General features: G+C 41.2%; 1 protein-coding gene across 1 annotated transcript in view; it reads left to right on the forward strand.

The window, feature by feature from the left end:
• Positions 1-204: 204 nt before the first annotated feature.
• Positions 205-17,995, forward strand: part of ADORA2B (adenosine A2b receptor) — a 113,974-nt gene continuing 96,183 nt past the window's right edge. Inside the window, exon 1 of the mRNA XM_033921831.1 lies at positions 205-1,542. Coding sequence (XP_033777722.1) covers positions 1,217-1,542 — 326 coding nt within the window. The 5' untranslated portion in view covers positions 205-1,216. The remainder of the gene's footprint in view (positions 1,543-17,995) is intronic.

A 17,995-nucleotide genomic window follows, 5' to 3' on the forward strand; every position in this document is an offset into this window, starting at 1 on the left:
TTGGAAAAGTAATCCAGTATCTAGGCAGACTTTAAGCCAGTCCTGTTTTTTGACGCCTCTTATGCATGTCGATGTCTGGTTTTCTGATGTGAAGCCACAGGACTACAACTACCACAATGCACCGACGGGGATAGACTTCAAAAAGAAGGACTGGGCAGAATGGACAGAGCTTATTTGCATGCGCGAGCCCCCTTTCCCGCTTCTTCGCTTTCGTGCAGCCTCATCCCCTCCCACGCTTCCTCGCCTCAACAGGGACGCGTGGGGCCCGTAGGTGGTGTATTACGGTAAAGGAGGCGCGCGCGCGCGCGAGCGAGGCGTACCTCCAAGCGGGGTCACCGCGGTTATAAATAAGAGCAGCTCCGGCTCCGCTCCTAATGCAGAGTCCGGCCAATAGGGACCCACGAAAGCGGTTCGGAAACTTGTAAGGCTGCAAAGTTGTACTCTCTGCGGACGGAGCCTCAGTCAAAGTAATACTTAGCTTCGGAGGAGTCGGAGCGGAGAGCTGTCGTGAAGAAGGAAACCTTTGAAAGCTTATTTCCGCACCTCAGAGTAAAAATAATTGAAAGAAGAGCGCAGAAAAAAACAACAACTGAGTTGCCTACGAAGCAAAAGGAGTGCCTGAGCGGGAGATGTAGGGGAAGGCAGAAGCTGCCCAGGGGGATATAGCTGGGTCCCTTCCTGTTCCTAGAAAGTGCGACCGCTTGGAGCATCCAGGTGAGGAGCCGTCGGAAGGAACTCGGAGCAAATAAGAAGAGGGGCGAGAGGGATTCGCGCCGAAACGGCGCCTCCGAGCGGGTGGGGGAGCAGAAAAGTTCATTCAGGCAAAGAAACTTCGCGAGCGGGGGAAGCGGATGCCACCGACCCATTCCTCCTCCTTCCTCTCGCTGTGCAGGACTGACCCACCTCGGAGCGGGGCGGCCGAATTTGTATTTCTTTGCGACCCCTTTTTTGGTTGCTGTTTTTAAAGATTTTGGGAAAGCAAGCTGGAGTTCGCCCACTTCTTTTGAAGAGGAAGTTTTTGCCCCACATGGCGTGGATTGTGCTGGGCATTTTTACGCAATTGCAAATTGATTTATGTTTTGTAGAGCTTAAGTGATGAGAGGAGGCCTTTCTCTTGAACCTTTCAAGTGATGTGAAGGCAAAGAAGCTCTCCCCCCTCTCCTCTCCCTTCCCCTCCCCAAAAACAACCTTTCTTCTGTTTCCTTAAGCGCTGGAAATGACACTGAGCCCCGTCTATATATCCCTGGAGGTGTTCATAGCTGTACTCGCCATTGTGGGCAACATCCTAGTCTGCTGGGCTGTGGCCATCAACAGCACTTTGAAGAATGCCACCAATTATTTCCTGGTGTCTCTGGCCGTGGCTGACATTGCAGTGGGGTTGCTGGCCATCCCCTTCGCCATCACCATCAGCATTGGCTTCCAGACTGACTTCCACAGCTGCCTCTTCTTGGCTTGTTTTGTGCTGGTGCTGACCCAAAGCTCCATCTTCAGTCTGCTGGCAGTAGCGATTGACAGATACCTAGCCATCAAAATACCACTCAGGTAAGAGGCAGAAACCTCCTGGTGGGTTGGGAGAGCAAAAACGTGGCAGTGCCCATCCCATATTTAGCCACATGTTAAAATACATGAAATGAATGAAACAGTTGCCACGTGTGACTTGTCAGGGCTTAGAGCAAGGGGGAAGAAGCCTAATGGTTAGAGGAGAGGACTGGGGTTCAAATTCCACTCTTTGTGATCTTGAGTATGTTTGTTTCTTAATCCGCCATAGCCTCACGTATACTTAAGATTTAAGAGTACCTGAAAGTTCAACTCATCTCGCGATAGTACTGAAAAAAGGCGTGGGCTAAATCCTTCCCCTTCTGTACCCAGATAGGCACAAACTAGCATAAAAAAGATAGATTACACTTCTCCCTCCATATTCACTGTGATAGGGGATTAACATAACCGCAAATACAGAAAAACCGCAAATAACTTTTTCTTATGTTATTCACTGTTTTCTATTAAAAACCATTGTGAATATAGTGAAACCGTGAATAACATGGTGGGAGACCTGGTCTGTTCCTGAAGGAGAGGCAAAACACAGTGAAGAAAGTGCTGGGAATCGGTGATTGTCTCTGTAAATGCTTGGAATCAGCAATTTCTCTATGCAAGCTGATATAATTTGTGGGGAGGAGCCAGCAAGCTAAAAACCGTGAATAATTGAAACTGCAAATGCTGAAATCGCAAATACGGAGGGAGAAGTGTAGATGAGCAAGTTTGAGCTGAGACATAGGAAAAGAGAGGTGGCCATTGAGGACAATGTGGCGCAGTGGTTGGATCTACAGCCTCAGCACCCTGGGGTTGTGGGTTCAAACCCCGCGCTGCTCCTTGTGACTCTGGGCAAGTCACTCAGTCCTCTATAGCCCCAGGTACATTAGATAGATTGTGAGACCACCGGAACAGATAGGGAAAATGCTTGAGTACCTGATTGTAAAAACCGCTTAGATAACCTTGATAAGCGGTATATCAAATCCTAATAAAAACTTGAAAACTTGAAAACTCCTCCTGGTTTCTCTAGAGATATAGGGAGACGAATTACAGTATTGCCTGACAGACTTTAAGGATCACTTGACTTACTAGGTCGAGTTTGTTGTGACATTTAATAAATTGCATGACTTGTGTAATAATAATAAAAAAAGGTTTTCCTCGGCCTGCTCCCCCTGTAGAAAGCAAAACAAACACCCCCCCAAAACTCCCCCCCCCAGAAAACAAAAAAACAACCCTCATAGTATACATTTACATTTAAAGATGGAGCTTTTAGTGAAAAAATGTGCTCAGAACAATCAAGACACGTTTCAGGTCTCAAAATTTCATTTCAAGAACCGACACTCAGCTGCTAGTGTTCCCTCAGTAAACTTGCACTAAATAAAGTTTGGGGAAAATTCAAATCTATAATGACACAAATGACAGCAGCTTTATATTGGAACATCAGTTAATCCTGTTGCTTTTCCTCTCTCCCTCTTTCTTGGACATTTCTTGTGTAAAAGTTTTATCCAGGCTGTTCACCTGTGAGAGGTGGTTAGGCAACTAACAGTGTAGAAGCCGCTAATTTGAATGTATGGCTTGGAAAAATTATGTTAGAGGTCTCTTCCTATCTTGATTTCAGAAAATTGTTAAAGACTCAACTCTTTGATAGGCTGGTATCGTAATGCATTCTGCTCCATTTTTTCAATCAAGTTCCTCATATTCAACTTGATGTATTTTATCTGTTCTATGTATTACTTCTTTCCCTGCCATTGTAAATGCTTTCTGTCTTTATCTGTTTCTAAGTCCATTATTCTAATTTGTATTTTATCTGAATCCCATGTATTAGCTCACCTTGTTGTGAACCGCCTAGAACTTTTTTGGTATGGCAGTATGTAAGAATAAAATTATTATTATTATCTGTAATTGTCCAGAAATATTTAGTATGTCTGTTTATTAACCTGACACTTGATAACATCCTGAAAGTAATGCCAATAGTGGAAGGGGCTCACTTTTCACCCCATATGAAGTGGATGAGCCCAGTGGCGTAGTGAGGGTGATAGGTGCCTGGGGCGGGTGGCGCCCCTCCCCTTCCCTCTCCTCCATGCCCCTCCTTTTCCCTTTCCCCCGTACCTCTTTATCTTTCCCAGCTCGAGTTGCATCACCAACTTGCAGTCCACGCCAGTTCTCCTCTGATATCACTTCCTAGGCGCAGGACCCGGAAGTGATGTCAGAGGGAGAGCTGACGCTGTAATGAGCAGAAGGTTGGAGTTTCTGCTCGCACCAGTGGGAAGGAGCGAGGGGACGGGGAGAGAGGGGTGCCAACACCCCCACCAAAACAGCACCCGGAGTGGACCCTCCCCCTTACTATGGCCACTGCAAGAGCCTTCCAATGGTTAATAATAATAAATGTTAAATTTTAAAAATAAGTATTAAAAAGAGGAAGCCTAGTTCAAATACTAATACTGCTCCTTGTGACCTTGGGCAAGTCACTTAACCCTCCTTGCCTCAGGACAGTCCCATGCACATTTTTTTTTGCAGGTTTCATGCTAATTTTCCATTAGCAAAAACATCCTATGAAAATATTAATGTGAGAACATTTACCTACTCCTATTAAGGAGGCACTAAAGGGAGGGGGGGGGAATTCATCAAGCAGTATAAGAGCTTAATATGTGTATTAAATTCCTAAAGCCCATTTTATACCTATGGACTTTTAGCATTTAGTGCTGCTAATTCCTTAACACACTTTAAGGTGTGTTAAACTCTAATGCTGCTTGATGAATTCCCTTCTAAGTGCTCCCATGTTAACTCTGCATTAGTCATGTTAGCGTGTGCTAATGTGAACACCCTAGCTGCAAAATCCACGCCCATGACATGCCTTCTCTTATCTTGCACCCACAGGAAAATTACCGCAAAGCACTTTAGCGAGTTTGCAGTAAGTCTTTTTCCCCCCCATATTTAACATGGCTTAGTACAAAGGGCCCCTTTGATTGTAAGTCCTCTGCGAACATGAAAAACCCACACCTGAATGTAACTCTCCGTGAACTCCTCCGTGAAGTGAGGAGTGTGTGGCGCAGTGGTTGGATCTACAGCCTCAGCACCCTGGGGTTGTGGGTTCAAACCCCGCGCTGCTCCTTGTGACCCTGGGCAAGTCACTTAATCCTCCATAGCCCCAGGTACGTTAGATAGATTGTGAGCCCACCGGGACAGATAGGGAAAATGCTTGAGTACCTGATTGTAAAAACCGCTTAGATAACCTTGATAGGCGGTATATAAAATCCTAATAAACTTGAAACTTGAAACTATAATTGAGGGAAAAAAAGACTTGAGCTAAAGCCAACATCCCTTTCTTCCATGCTTCTTATACATCCAGATCTGTGGATCGCTGTGGGCAGCGACAGCTCTTCTGTGGCTCTTGCTCCCTGGACACACTGTAGCTGGGGGCCCAGGGTTGGGATGCTCCAGAGCGATTAAGATTGGTTTTAAAAAAGCAAGGAAATGAGCCCCATGAGAGAACAATAGCAATTGTACAAGTGGGGATGGAATTGTACACATCAACCAGGGATACTTCAAATATTTATTGAGATATTAATGTAGCAGTTTCTATCATATATTCACTGTGTGTTGTGGACCCGACACGGTCCGTGTTTCGGTGTTGTAGCCTGCCTCAGGGATGTAATCAACATCCAGCAGGTGGTGCTCTCATTACATCAGTAATTGCTGTTACAGTAAATCAGGTACAGTCCAGAAACAAAAAAGGATGTCCCTCCACCTAAATAAGCAGCAGTATAAACTCTGTAGGAAAGCGTTTGAAAAGATTGGTTTCAGCCAGGATTCCCTCTCACAATTTAGTAATAGTTACTAGAGGATTCAGAAGAAACCAGGGATAGATGTTGAGCTTAATATCTGGTAGCGCTCTAGAAATAATTAATAGTAGTTCATTCCATCTCCAAAACTATGGGGTAAAAGTTTGTGACTGAAGGAACACTGGGCTGTGTGCCCAATAACGAACATAACTTTTAACCTCTACAGCAGGGTTGTCCAACGTTGTTCCTCAAAGGCCACAATCCAGCCAAGTTTTCAGGATTTCCCCAATGAATTTGCAAGAGATCTGTTTGTAAGCACTGCTTCCATTTTATACAAATAGATCTCGTACATATTCATTGGGGAAACCTGAAAAGCCAACCTGGTGAGGGCTGAGGTTGGACACTCCTGCTCTAAACCAAACCTCTAATACAACTGGTTTAGTTTAATATCCATGAAACCACAGAAGAATACTTAGAAATGATACTTTCACATAAGGGCATCCTCTATATTGACCAGAATATTGGAATGATGTTTGTACGTGGTCATCAAATTTAGATATGGGTGGCCTAGTGATTAGAGCTGCTGCCTCAGCACCCTGAGGTTGTGAGTTTGATCCCAGCCTGCTCCTTGTGACTCTGGGCAAGTCACTTAACACTTCATTGCCCCAGGTACCACAGTTAGAATGTGAGAATGCTGGGACAGATGGGGAAAATACTAAAGAGTATCTCATTACTAGTCGGTGTATTGTAAACCGTTTTGGGCGAATCTCTTCTTGAAATGGCAGTTAATAAAAATCTAAATAAATAAATCCAAATACAGAAAACTGCCAAAAAGGATGCACTGGAGGGAAGACTTCATAAGGGTGGAATATCAGTTGTTAAGACCAGTTTGAGGATTGAGAGGCACGGGGTAGACAATTCTTGGGGAGGTGGGAGAGAGTCACCCAGCTGTCAGAAATGATACTTCCTGCATGTGCCTGTCATTATTTTGTGATGCTGCACAAAATAGAAAAGAAAACCTAGCCTAAATCATTACCCCCCCCTCCCTTTTTTATCATCAGCCATGGCGGTATTAGTTTCTGGCGGTATTAGTTACTGCTGCAGCCGACGATAAAAACAGCCTAACGTGGCTTTGTAAAAAGGGGGGGGGGGTAAATAATCCTTTAGCAATTAAATTTTAAAACCAAAAAATAAAAAAACACTAAGAGAAAGAAAAAGAAACATATAAACAAATTAATTGATTGCTGCTTCTAACAAATGGAGCAAAAAGATGTCTGGATATATGAAAAAATTTGTTTATACTTTAAATACAGTTAAGAACTTAAGAATAGCCTTATTGAGTCAGATCAATGGTCCGTTTAGCCCAGTATCCCATCTTCACGGAGGCCAATCCAAGTCACAAGTACCTGGCAAAAACCCAAATAGTAGCAGCATTCCATGCCACTGATCCAGAGCAAGTGGTGGCTTCTCCCATGTCTGTCTCAACAGCAGTTTTTGTTTGTTTATTTAAGATTTGATTTACTGCTCCTGCATTTTACTGACCTAAGCGGTTTACAAAGTATTAAACTAAAATGAAATTAGGTACTTGAGAAAAACTACCCTATCTGTCCCGAAGGCTCACAATCTAGCTAAAGTACCTGATTAAAATAAAAATATGTAATATATTTCCAAGAGCAAAGAAATAGAAATAATGAAATAAGATAAAAAAATTAAATAAAACAAATTTAAGAGATAGAAAAGTCTCTGAAGCGGCTTGATAGTAACTCCAGGAACTTGTCCAAACCTTTTTCAAAACCAGTTACATTAACTGCTCATACCACATTCCAGAGCTTAACTATTCTCCGAGTGAAAAAAATATTTCTTGTGTGATGAATACTTTCTTGGTGGGTAAAATTTGAGTACATGGGTTTTCCTTCTTTTTTTTCTCATTGGTTTTTATTTTTTGTCTCGGAATTTAATAGAAAATGACATTGTTAAGTCTTTGTTGGAAATATTATTCTGTGATGGTCGTGCCTAATGCATATGGTTTGGGAGGGAGATTTCTCCTCCTCCACTCTCCTCCCCCACCTGGCTATGATTTTGAAGGCAGTCCCTTACCTCAAGAGGAGAAGCAACTGTCAAGCTAAAGCTTATATAGTATATATTTTTATTGACTGTAAACCGTCTAGATAAATTTTGATGGACAGTATATCAAAGAAATAATAAACTTGAACGGTTGCATCCTGGAAACTGCACTGAAAAAAACATTAAAATCTGAGAAGCAGAAAATAGAAGCCATGTTCAGGAGGGGTCATGGCTCTGGTGACCCTGAGGAAAGGAGTGATCCTTAAAATGTAGGAATCCCAAAATAAAGGTCCTCACTTTCCACTACAGTGTCAGCTTCTGGCTCAGATAGTCAGGAAAAAGAACCGTTCAATTTAAACCAAATTCTAATAATCGGTGATTATTTTTCTGAATCGATGAGTTTTCAAGCACAGTGCTATATCTGCAAGTACTTCCCTGACTAGGCTGACTTCATTATTTTTGGATAAGTGTAAGATTTTTTATCACAGTTATCCTTGCTCGAGTGAGGTCATTGTATTATAAAACTTAGGTAATGTGGTTCTGCCTAGTTTCATAGGAGCTGGGTAGAAAGATGTTATTAGTGTTTAAATTGTAGGAAGAAGCCAGGGGGCAGTTAACTGTCTAAGGCCATTTTCCCACCCATTCTAAAATGCACTGATTTCCCACACATACATCTAAGCATCTTTTCTAAAGCTAGTTTCTGGTCTCCAGATCCTTTATCAACAGTCAATCCCTCCCTTCACTTATTAAGCTGCTACAGATCAGATGTGGTCTTTGGGAGATACACATTGAAGTGAAGGTAGAGTATGCTGATAGCCTGCTTGGGGTGTGGTGCATGGTGACCTGCAGCTTCACATTGTCATACATCTAAAGGCGGGGTTTAGAGAACATAAAATCAACACTCAAGCCTTACTTTGCACATGTAGAGATAAAAATCAACAAATAGGCGAAGTTTTCTGGATTGGATTAACTGCCTATTTATTTGTTTAGGCTTCCAGAGCTCTGCTTCCTTGATTAGTCCCTGGAAAATGAAGGACTCTTGCACTAAATGTGCTTTAGAGCCAAGTATTGATGGGCCCACAGCTTCTTAATGCAAGTCTAATGCAAACCTTTAGCTCTTTAATGCAGTAAGCAATTAACATGCACATTCCCATTGTATTAAAAGTACATGCTGCTAGATAAATCAGCGCATACCTCTGCAGTAAATGCAGATAATTGTTGCACTGAAAAGTAAAATGTTTCCCTTCCTGTCAGTGGGGATTGGCTCATTTACTGTGAGGAAGGGAGATTTAAAAAAAAAAAAAATCCCTCTTCCTCCCCTGCAGGTCTCCTTCCTCCCTCCTCCAAAAAAACAAACAATCCCTGGGGGATGTACTGGACTCTCTGATCTCCAGTCCCCTGATCCTAGAGATTACCCTCCCATAGGGTTACCGTATGGCTCCAGAAAAAGGAGGACGGATTGAGACATCTGGGTTTTACACCCCTAAAAGAAATCTATGGCGATCTAGTGCAGTGGTTTCCAACCCTGTCCTGGAGGACCACCAGGACAGGGTTGGGACAGCTAGCCCTAATAAATATGCATGAGAGAGATTTGCATATAATGGATGTGACAGGCATGCAAATCTGCTCCATGCATATTCATTAGGGCTATCCTGAAAACCCGATTGGCCTGTTGGTCCACCAGGACAGGGTTGGGAACCACTGATCTAGTGTACACTGGCCTCCATAGCCTTCCCTCCAGTATACCTTTAAGCTGGGAGGTAGAGGTGATGGCCACTCACACCTGCTTCCAAACCATCATCTTCCAAAATAGTGGCACCTGTGACACACCACCAAGTAAGATAATTTTTGCCTTATTTGACAGTTTAATAAGAGATAGAAGGACATAGGAGCTAGCCCCCCAGTTTTGAACAAACTCCTTAGCCTTATCCAGCACCTTAGCCTTATCCTTTTCCAGCACAAATTTGAAACTATGCTCTCATATGAGGAAAGGCTAAAGAGGTTAGAGCTCTTTAGCTCAGAGAAGATTCAGCTGAGGGAGGGATATGATAGAAAACAGTTTACTCATTCAAAAAGTACAAAGACATGCATAGTATAGCATAGTAAATGATGGCAGATAAAGACCTGAACGGTCCATCCAGTCTGCCCATTAATTATACCCATTAAAAATACGTGATTAAATTAACTTCTCTTCTTTGATATTTTTGGGCCATAGACAAATAAGAGAAAATATATATATTTTTTAAGTTAGTGCATAATTAAGCCCTGGAATTTGTTTATGGAGGGTGTGGTAAAAGCAGTTAATATATCTGGGCTTAGAAAAAAAGGTATGGGCAAGTTCCTGGTAGAAAAGTCTGTAAATTATTATGGCCCCCTTTTATGAAGCCGCATTAGGCTTTTTTATTGCCAGTCGTGGCGGTATTGGCTCCGAAGCTCATAGGAATTCTATCAGCATCGGAGCTTTTACCACTGTGGCCAGAGATTTAAAAATAAAATAAAAAAAGCCTAATGTGGCCACATAAAAAGGTGATGGTGCTGTGTGTGTGTGGGGGGGGGGGGGGCAACATTGGCCTGAGGAAAGCCACTGTTTATCCCTGGGGGTAAGTAGCATGAAATCTGCCTACTTCCTGGGATTATGCCAGACATATATGAACTGGATTAGCTGTGATTCGAAACAGTACGTACATACATCAGGAAACAGTACATACATACATCAGGCTTGATGGACCGTTGTTTTGACCCAGTGGTCTCAGCCAGTGTGTCCCCAAGAAGTGCCTTGAAATATTCATAACTGGTCCTTTATTTCTGCTTCTTTGACTACCCTGCTGCCATCATTCCCAAATAAAAATGCTGCAGGTCTGCTGTCCATATGTTCTGTTTGCTCCATAGTTTGTGTATTGACAGTATCTGACAGTAGAGGGATGTTGTGTTGCTGTTACTGAGGCGAAACCAGAATTTGAAAATATTTTTTTTTTGTACGATGAGCTGTACAAACTCTAGAATGAATAAAAAGTTCCTTGACTTGACCGTAAGGTTATTATGAATTTGCCTACTGTATAAACTCGTATGGAAAAACTGTATGCTACGCATCAGAGCCAGATTTTCAGATTTCTTATGGATAAAATGAAGATCAAATCTTTTGTTTTATAAATGGTTAAAATTGAAGTAAATTGAAAATATTTTATATCTCCCTGAAATATTTGAGATTTTTTTATTGTACAGCTGTGAATTGTGTTCAGTGTGTCCAGTCTGTTCAAAAAGGTGGCCAGAGTTGTAAAGGGGATGGGGATATACTGCTTTCTCTGTGGAATTTACACACAATCAAAGCAGTTAAGTGATGTACCCAGAGCCACAAGGAGCTGCGGTGGGAACGGAATTCACAACCTCAGGGTGCTGAGATACCGGCTCTGACCACTAGACCACCCCTTGTACCTGCCACTCTGTGTAGGTTACATTCCCCTGTTTAAAGTGTGAAGATCAATGAAAGGTTTGCTTTGATCCCATCCTCTTTCTGTATAGGATATCAACCTTCCCTTTCTGTGAAAAACGTATTTCCTGATGTAACCTTGCGACCTAAGTTCAAGACCACTAGTTTCACCACTTCCCCCCATCTCTGAAAAAGACTGGTTTGCATATTAGGTTTCAAGTGTTTAATGTTTCCCCTGTTCCTCCTTTCCTCTAGGGCAGTGGTGCTCGGAGACCTTTCTTCTGTTGTGACACATCTGATAAACAATGTTTGTGTATGTGACATACTGAACACTAAAATTCACAGCTGGACAAAAATTCTCCTAAATTTTTAATTGTTGACAGTAAGTTTAGTGTGAGTTTTCCTACCATTCAGTTCCAAATAAAAAAATAGCATGTAACACATTTGTCTTAGCCTTCTTTATTTATTTTAAACATTTCTATCCCGCTTATATCCTAAATGGGTTACAATGTCGACATACGTAAAAGAATAAAAACTGCATGCAATTTGCAATTCTGCAAATCCAACAGAAAAAACCCCAAGGCATTAAAGTACATCAAACTCCCCTTTGAAATTCAGTCCTGATAGGAAAAAGAATATTGACATCTCCTCGTTTATAAAATGCTCTTACAAAGAGACCGGTCTTTAAAGATTAAGTCTGCACATAATCTTGTCATACAAAACAAATAAATATTCAGATTCTGGAGTCACTTCAGTAACAACAACGTAACATTCCCCTATTGCCAGATAGTGTGAACTAACACAAACCCCTGAGAATATGGGCCTCAAGAACTATATAGTAAACGGAGCCTATGGAAAGCAAATCTGCAACATTTTCAGTTAGAGCTGGTGGCAGCAATTATCATTGGGTGTAGTAGGGAAGCAGAAACAGGGACCAGTTGTGGGGAGTGCGAAAACCTGATTGTCAGGATCTCTGGTCTCTCCAACTTACAGGCACAGATGGTTGTTAAGGAAAGCACAGGCGTCCTTTCTACACCAAGCTGCGCTAGCGTTTTTAGCGTGCGCTAAAGATTAGCGCGCACTGACCCCGCGCTACATAAAAACACCGGCTATTAACACCGGCTCTATGGAGGCGTTAGCGTGCAGTGCGGGTGCTAAAACCGCTAGCGCAGCTTAGTAAAAGGAGCCCCAAATCTTTTGACACTCCTCATACTACTTGGTCACACTGGTTGAGAAGCACTGTTCTAGGTTAGGCATATTCAGGTCTTTAAAGTCTTTTCTCGTACGTTTTTTGGCACAAGCTCCTTTGCCATTTTTGTCACTTTCCTCTGAAGTGCATCAAGTCCATGCAGCCTCCAAAATGGAACACAATGCCCCAAGTAAGGGCTTTAACACTCTTCTGCTGGTTTTACCTCTCTTTGCAGCTGAGCATCACTGCCTTGCTGCATTATTTCACCCCCTTGAGATCCTCAGACACTATCACTCCTAGGTCCCTCTCCTGGTCAGGGACCCTACAAAATATACAACCAAAGTAACCAATCCATCTATATAACACATTGACTAGAGAATGATGCGTGGAAAACATTTGTCCCTGTCCCCACCCCGTCCCCGCCAGCTCAGTCCTCGTCCCCACAAAATCGGTCCCCACCCCATCCCCACAAGCATCTGATCCCATCTGCACAAACCTCAAATAGTTATGATTTTTATAATGAATTAATTTTATTAAAAGTATAAAAAGAACCAATGTTCTGTACTATTTGTCATTTTATAAACACAAATAATACTCAGCAAGGATCAACAAACCCCCTGTCTTCCCTCCCCTTCACAAATATCCCCATCCCCGAATGTCCATGGCAGGAGGCGTGCCCAATTCCTCCTGCCGGAAAATCCCCTGTACACGGGCGTCTGTATAGGACACCCATGTGCGATTCCCAAAAGCCGTTTGGGTGGCTTCTGAGACCGGGGGTCCTATACAGAATCCGGCCCTCAGTCTCCTCTCCACTTCTGGGTTAGCTTATTGCACACCCTGTTACTTAGACTAAATTCCTCATATCTTATTCAGCTGTACATGTGATTTTTATCTTCAGCTTGTCCTGTTTATTTATCTTAGTTACATAAGATGTTTCATTGTATTGTGTGGACAGTGTTGGCATTATATCTGTTATCTGAATGTTCTTTTGGGATGTTTCGTTTTGTGTTGTAGTGACATCAAACGTATCATCATGTCTATTATATGAATGTTCTTTCATACTTATGGTATCATTCATATTCTGACAATATCTTATATTTTAGATTATTTTACAGTGCTACTAAATGTTTATATTTCTGATAATGTATTATGGTAGTCCTATTAGTAGGATTCAGTTGCCGTTTCCAAGTTTACTTCATTAATTATGTTTATATTTGGTCATTTTACTGTTGTTATGCTGTTAACAAAATTGTAACTTTTATGCCAAACAGTGCCTTGAGTGAATCTCTTTTCATAAAGATGGTTAATAAATCCCAATAAATAAATCATTAAAATAGTTTTAAACAAATAGCTTTGGCTTATGCTTGTTAATGGCCAGGGCTGGGCTAGATAGTTCACAGTTGCCTTAAGGATCTCTGCTGTGAAATTCATTCACTTTGGACAGAAGAACCTAATAATACTGAAGTGGTTCAAAAAATAACATTTATTACATGATTTTATTTTTTGTATTTTAATCAAAGCTATAGTAACAGAATGCATCCGTTTCATAATGCTCAGACACCTTATCTGGGATACCGGTTGTGGATTTTTCCTGATTTTAACAAGGAGACACAGGAAAGAAGAAAGCTCTTTCTTGCCATGCTGCAGGAAACTAAAGATCTAGGAGCCTCTTTCCTTCTTACTTATCCTTGTTAGATTTATTGGAGTGAAATATGTGTTTTATGTTCTGGACAACTTAGAGCAGAGGTATCAAAGTCCCTCCTCGAGGGCCGCAATCCAGTTGGGTTTTCAGGATTCCCCCAATGAATATACATGAGATCTATTAGCATACAATGAAAGCAGTGCATGCAAATAGATTTCATGCATATTCATTGGGGAAATCCTGAAAACCCTACTGGATTTCGGCCCTCGAGGAAGGACTTTGACACCCCTGACTTAGAGCATTCCTGAACTTAAGATCTCCACGGGATAATGGAAAATAAGAAAAGAGGAGTTGTCCGTTGTAGCTATTCCTATTATAGAGTCATTTGGTGTATCTAGGTTCCAGTATTTTCCAGGCCGCCCTCCTCACAATTGAGAATTGGGGTCTAAGAAGAAATTAATGAAGATATTTCCTGATAGTTTAAATATTCCCAGTGTTAATTTACTTTTTGCTTTTCATGTAACAAGTGAAATTGCTCGTAATATTTTTTTCAAATTTCAAAATAAAGAATTTTAAAAAAAATAAAAAATAGAATGCATCCATTTTAAAATTATACTTAAATCAGAACAGAAAATCTGTATTTTAAAATACATCCACCTTAGGGTAGGACCCAAGAAAAAAAAATATCTGGGTATCCTTTTAGACAATATGCTGAACCTTCTGCCCAATGTGCGGCAGCGGCCAAAAAAGCAAACAAGATGCTAGGAATTATTAGGAAAAAGATGGTAAGCAAGACTAAGAATGTTATAATACCTCTATATTGCTCCATGGTGCAACCTTACCTTGAATACTGCATTCAATTCTGGTCGCCTTATTTCAAAAAAGAGCGACCGAGATGATAAAAGGGATGGGAACTCCTCTTGTATGAGAAAAAAACTAAAGAGGATAGGGCTCTTCAACTTGGAAAAGAAACATCTGAGGGGAGATGTGATCGAAGTCTACAAAATCCTGACTGGTGTAGAACGGATATAAGTGGATTGATTTTTTACTGCATGAAGATTTACAAAGACTAGGGGACACTTTATGAATTTACAGGAGGAAATAGTTATAGGAGGAAATATTTTTTGACTCTGAGAATAGTTAAGCTGTGGAACGTGTTGCCAGAGTTTGTGGTAAGAGCAGTTAATATAGCTGGTTTTAGACCAGCTACATTGTTGGCCAATGTAGTATTGCTGCCAGATAAAAACTGGATATTAAAACTATTCTTCAAGAACAGACACAAAGAATTTCTAGGTCAAAAAATCCAAATATTTCCGGATGTGACAAAAGAAACTCAGAAGCGAAGAAAAAAATTTCTGTTGTTGAAACCAGGAGTAATTGCAATGGGTGCAACTTTTCTTTTACGATATCCATGTAAATGTTTAGTAAAATATAAATCTTCTAACTATATATTCTTTGAACCCTCTCAGCTGTCGGGATTTCTAACCATGAAACGTCTTGAGGGGGGAAATGCGATAACAACTGCAATTGAATAAGAGAAAATAATTTTTTCCTGTACTCACTGAAAGTTGTCTGCTTTTCTTCAACAGGATATGTTATTCCCTTTCTTTATTGATTCACTCACTTGAATTTTGGATCGCTCTATTATGGGACTTTAAAGATTGATTAAGTTGATAATTTTACTTTAAAAATTTTTGTTGTTGTGATATTGGAATCCATATCTTATTCATTTTCTGTACAAGAAGTTTATTTTCTTGTCTAAATTGTTAAAATAATAAACAAATAAATTAAAAAAAAAATATATATATAGCTGGTTTTAAAACAGGTTTGGACAAGTTCCTGGAGGAAATGTCCATAGTCTGCTATTGAGACAGACATGGGGGAAGCTACTGCTTGTTCTGGATTGGTATCGAGGAATGTTGCTACTATTTGGGTATTTTCCAAGTACTTATGACCTGGATTGGCCACCATGAAAATAGGATACTGGGCTAGATGGAGCATTCTTATTTTAAAAATAAAATGCGTGGAATAACATATCCAGAATAATGCTGTGGAAGAAAACTGCTGCATTGGCTGTTTGCCCTTGTTGCTGAAGACTGCTCCATCTTCTGAGCCTCAAACAACTCTTGACAGTTGGACTGCCCAGCACAAGCCGAAGGTATGAGATAAAGGTAGGGGTAGAAGGGGCCTAGCGAGAGCTGGCACGGGACAGGGATGGATGAGATACAAATGCTACTTCCTTCCACAAACATTGTATGGCTGCCTTCCAGTAGGAAAATAAGATCTAGAAGCAGAGCAGGAGCGTAAGGCACAGCTGGTCAGCCCCAATTATTTCCTATTGTGATACAAGAGACCACAATTATCTGCAGCTTTTTAGTTCAGATCTTTTTATTAACAAAACAGGAACAAACATACATGTTACCAATATACTGAATATATGTAACAGAATGTCCAGAAAGTTCAAGAAACATGTGGAAGAAAAATATTACACTTGGTTTCTTCAATCTGGACAGTAGCCAACTGAAATCTGGTTGCTATATCAGTATCCGTCTTGTGATTACAGTGAGCTAAAGAAAAGAACTGAAGTATTATATCAGAATCACAGGAACAGCAAACTATAATACCAATGATTTATTGATTGATTTATTCATTTTTCTATACTGTTCTCCCAGGTGAGTTCAGAATGGATTACATGAATTTATTCAGGTACCTAAGTGGTTTACAATGAAATAAATCTAAAAAAAAAAAAAAATTTAAAATAAAAACATATCTAAAAAAAGAAATAAAAGGTAAGAAAATAATGAGGGATGCATAACAGACTGACATACTGGAAACAAAATGGGTGGAGGGACACGGTAAGTTAATAAATACACTGCCCTCCCCCAAATCCCCCACTGCCCTAAGTTAAACCCCCTGTTCATCTGATCCCTGAATTTCCCCAACCTTCAAAATAAATATCCCTAGGGCTCCTTTTATCAAGCCACGCTAGCGGGGTTAGTGCGTGTGACTTTTAATCACGTGCTAACCCCCGCGCTGGCTAAAAAATTACCACCTGCTCAAGGCAGGCGTTAGCGGCTAGTGCGGCCAGCGGTTTAACGCACACTATTATGCACCTTAAACCGCTAGCACGGCTTGATAAACCGCTAGCACGGCTTGATAAAAGGAGCCCCTAGTCTCTAGTGATTCCGCTCTCTAATCCTCCTCAAAATATTCCTGTTTAGTGCACTCTCAGTCCATCCATGATCCCAACCCCTCCATGATTCCACCCCCTTCCTGGCATACCTTCAAGAAGAGGCAGGACTGATTCCCATTCCCGCCTCTGTGTTGTTATCTTTTGAAAATGGCGGCATCCTTTGAGTCAATCTGTCATATAAGGGAAGAGTACCCTTATTTGGTAGTTTCCACCCCCAGCTACTAAATAAGGGAGAAATTCCCTTATTTGACATACTTATCCCACAGTACAAAACAAGAGGCTAGAGAGATGTCTAATGCAGCCAAACAGTTACATTTATTGAAACACAAATAAAAACATAAATGAAGTCCTAGGTCTTAAAAAAAGACCATGCATGATCCAACTTAGGAATCCTAAAGAAGTCCCAACCAGGATCCGGGTTTCGGCAACTGAAGTCGTCTTCCTCAGGGGACAATATGTAGACGTGATGGCGTCTCTATTCCAAGTGGTGACACTTGCAATAGACGCCTTCATTCCTAAGTTGGATCACTCATTGTCCCGGATCCTGGACTGGTTGGGACACTTTTAATGTGACATACCCCAGTGTCTACCATGTGAGTTATCTTCTGTACTGTGCCCCCGATAACATGCACATAGACTTCTCATTAACCATGTGCTTCTGCCTGGGGTAGCTTTCTGCATCAGCTTCTCACTTAGCTGTTATCCTGGCTTTGCAGGCAAGGAGTGTATCCAGTGTATGGCCATGTACTAATAACTCCTTGTCAGCATGAAGATCCAATCCTGGCTTTCTGTGATTTGCAGGACTGGGCTAGGGAAGTGAGTTATCTAGCACATCATTTCCATTCCATCCCCCCAGACACAAATAACCCTCTAATTGTTCAGTAATTACAGAGCACTCTCAACTGCCTTTGCCGATCTTGTCTTCTGCATTTCTGACTTTAAATTGCCACAAAAAGAAAAACAAACCCCAACAACATTGAAACCACCAGCAAAGGTATCATTAGTGAGAGAGATTAATCTTCCCTCACGAAGCAGGCATTCAGTTTACTTCATCTGGAGGTTTTTCTTTTTAATTTCCATAAACATTTACATTTTCCAAGAAGCAAAAAGAATAGAGTGCTCTTGTAAAATTGCTGCTTATCGAAACTTTGAAAATTGGAGAAATTCTACT

The sequence above is a fragment of the Geotrypetes seraphini genome, chromosome 15 (genome assembly GCF_902459505.1).
Source record: "Geotrypetes seraphini chromosome 15, aGeoSer1.1, whole genome shotgun sequence".
NCBI classification, from domain to species: Eukaryota; Metazoa; Chordata; class Amphibia; order Gymnophiona; family Dermophiidae; genus Geotrypetes; species Geotrypetes seraphini.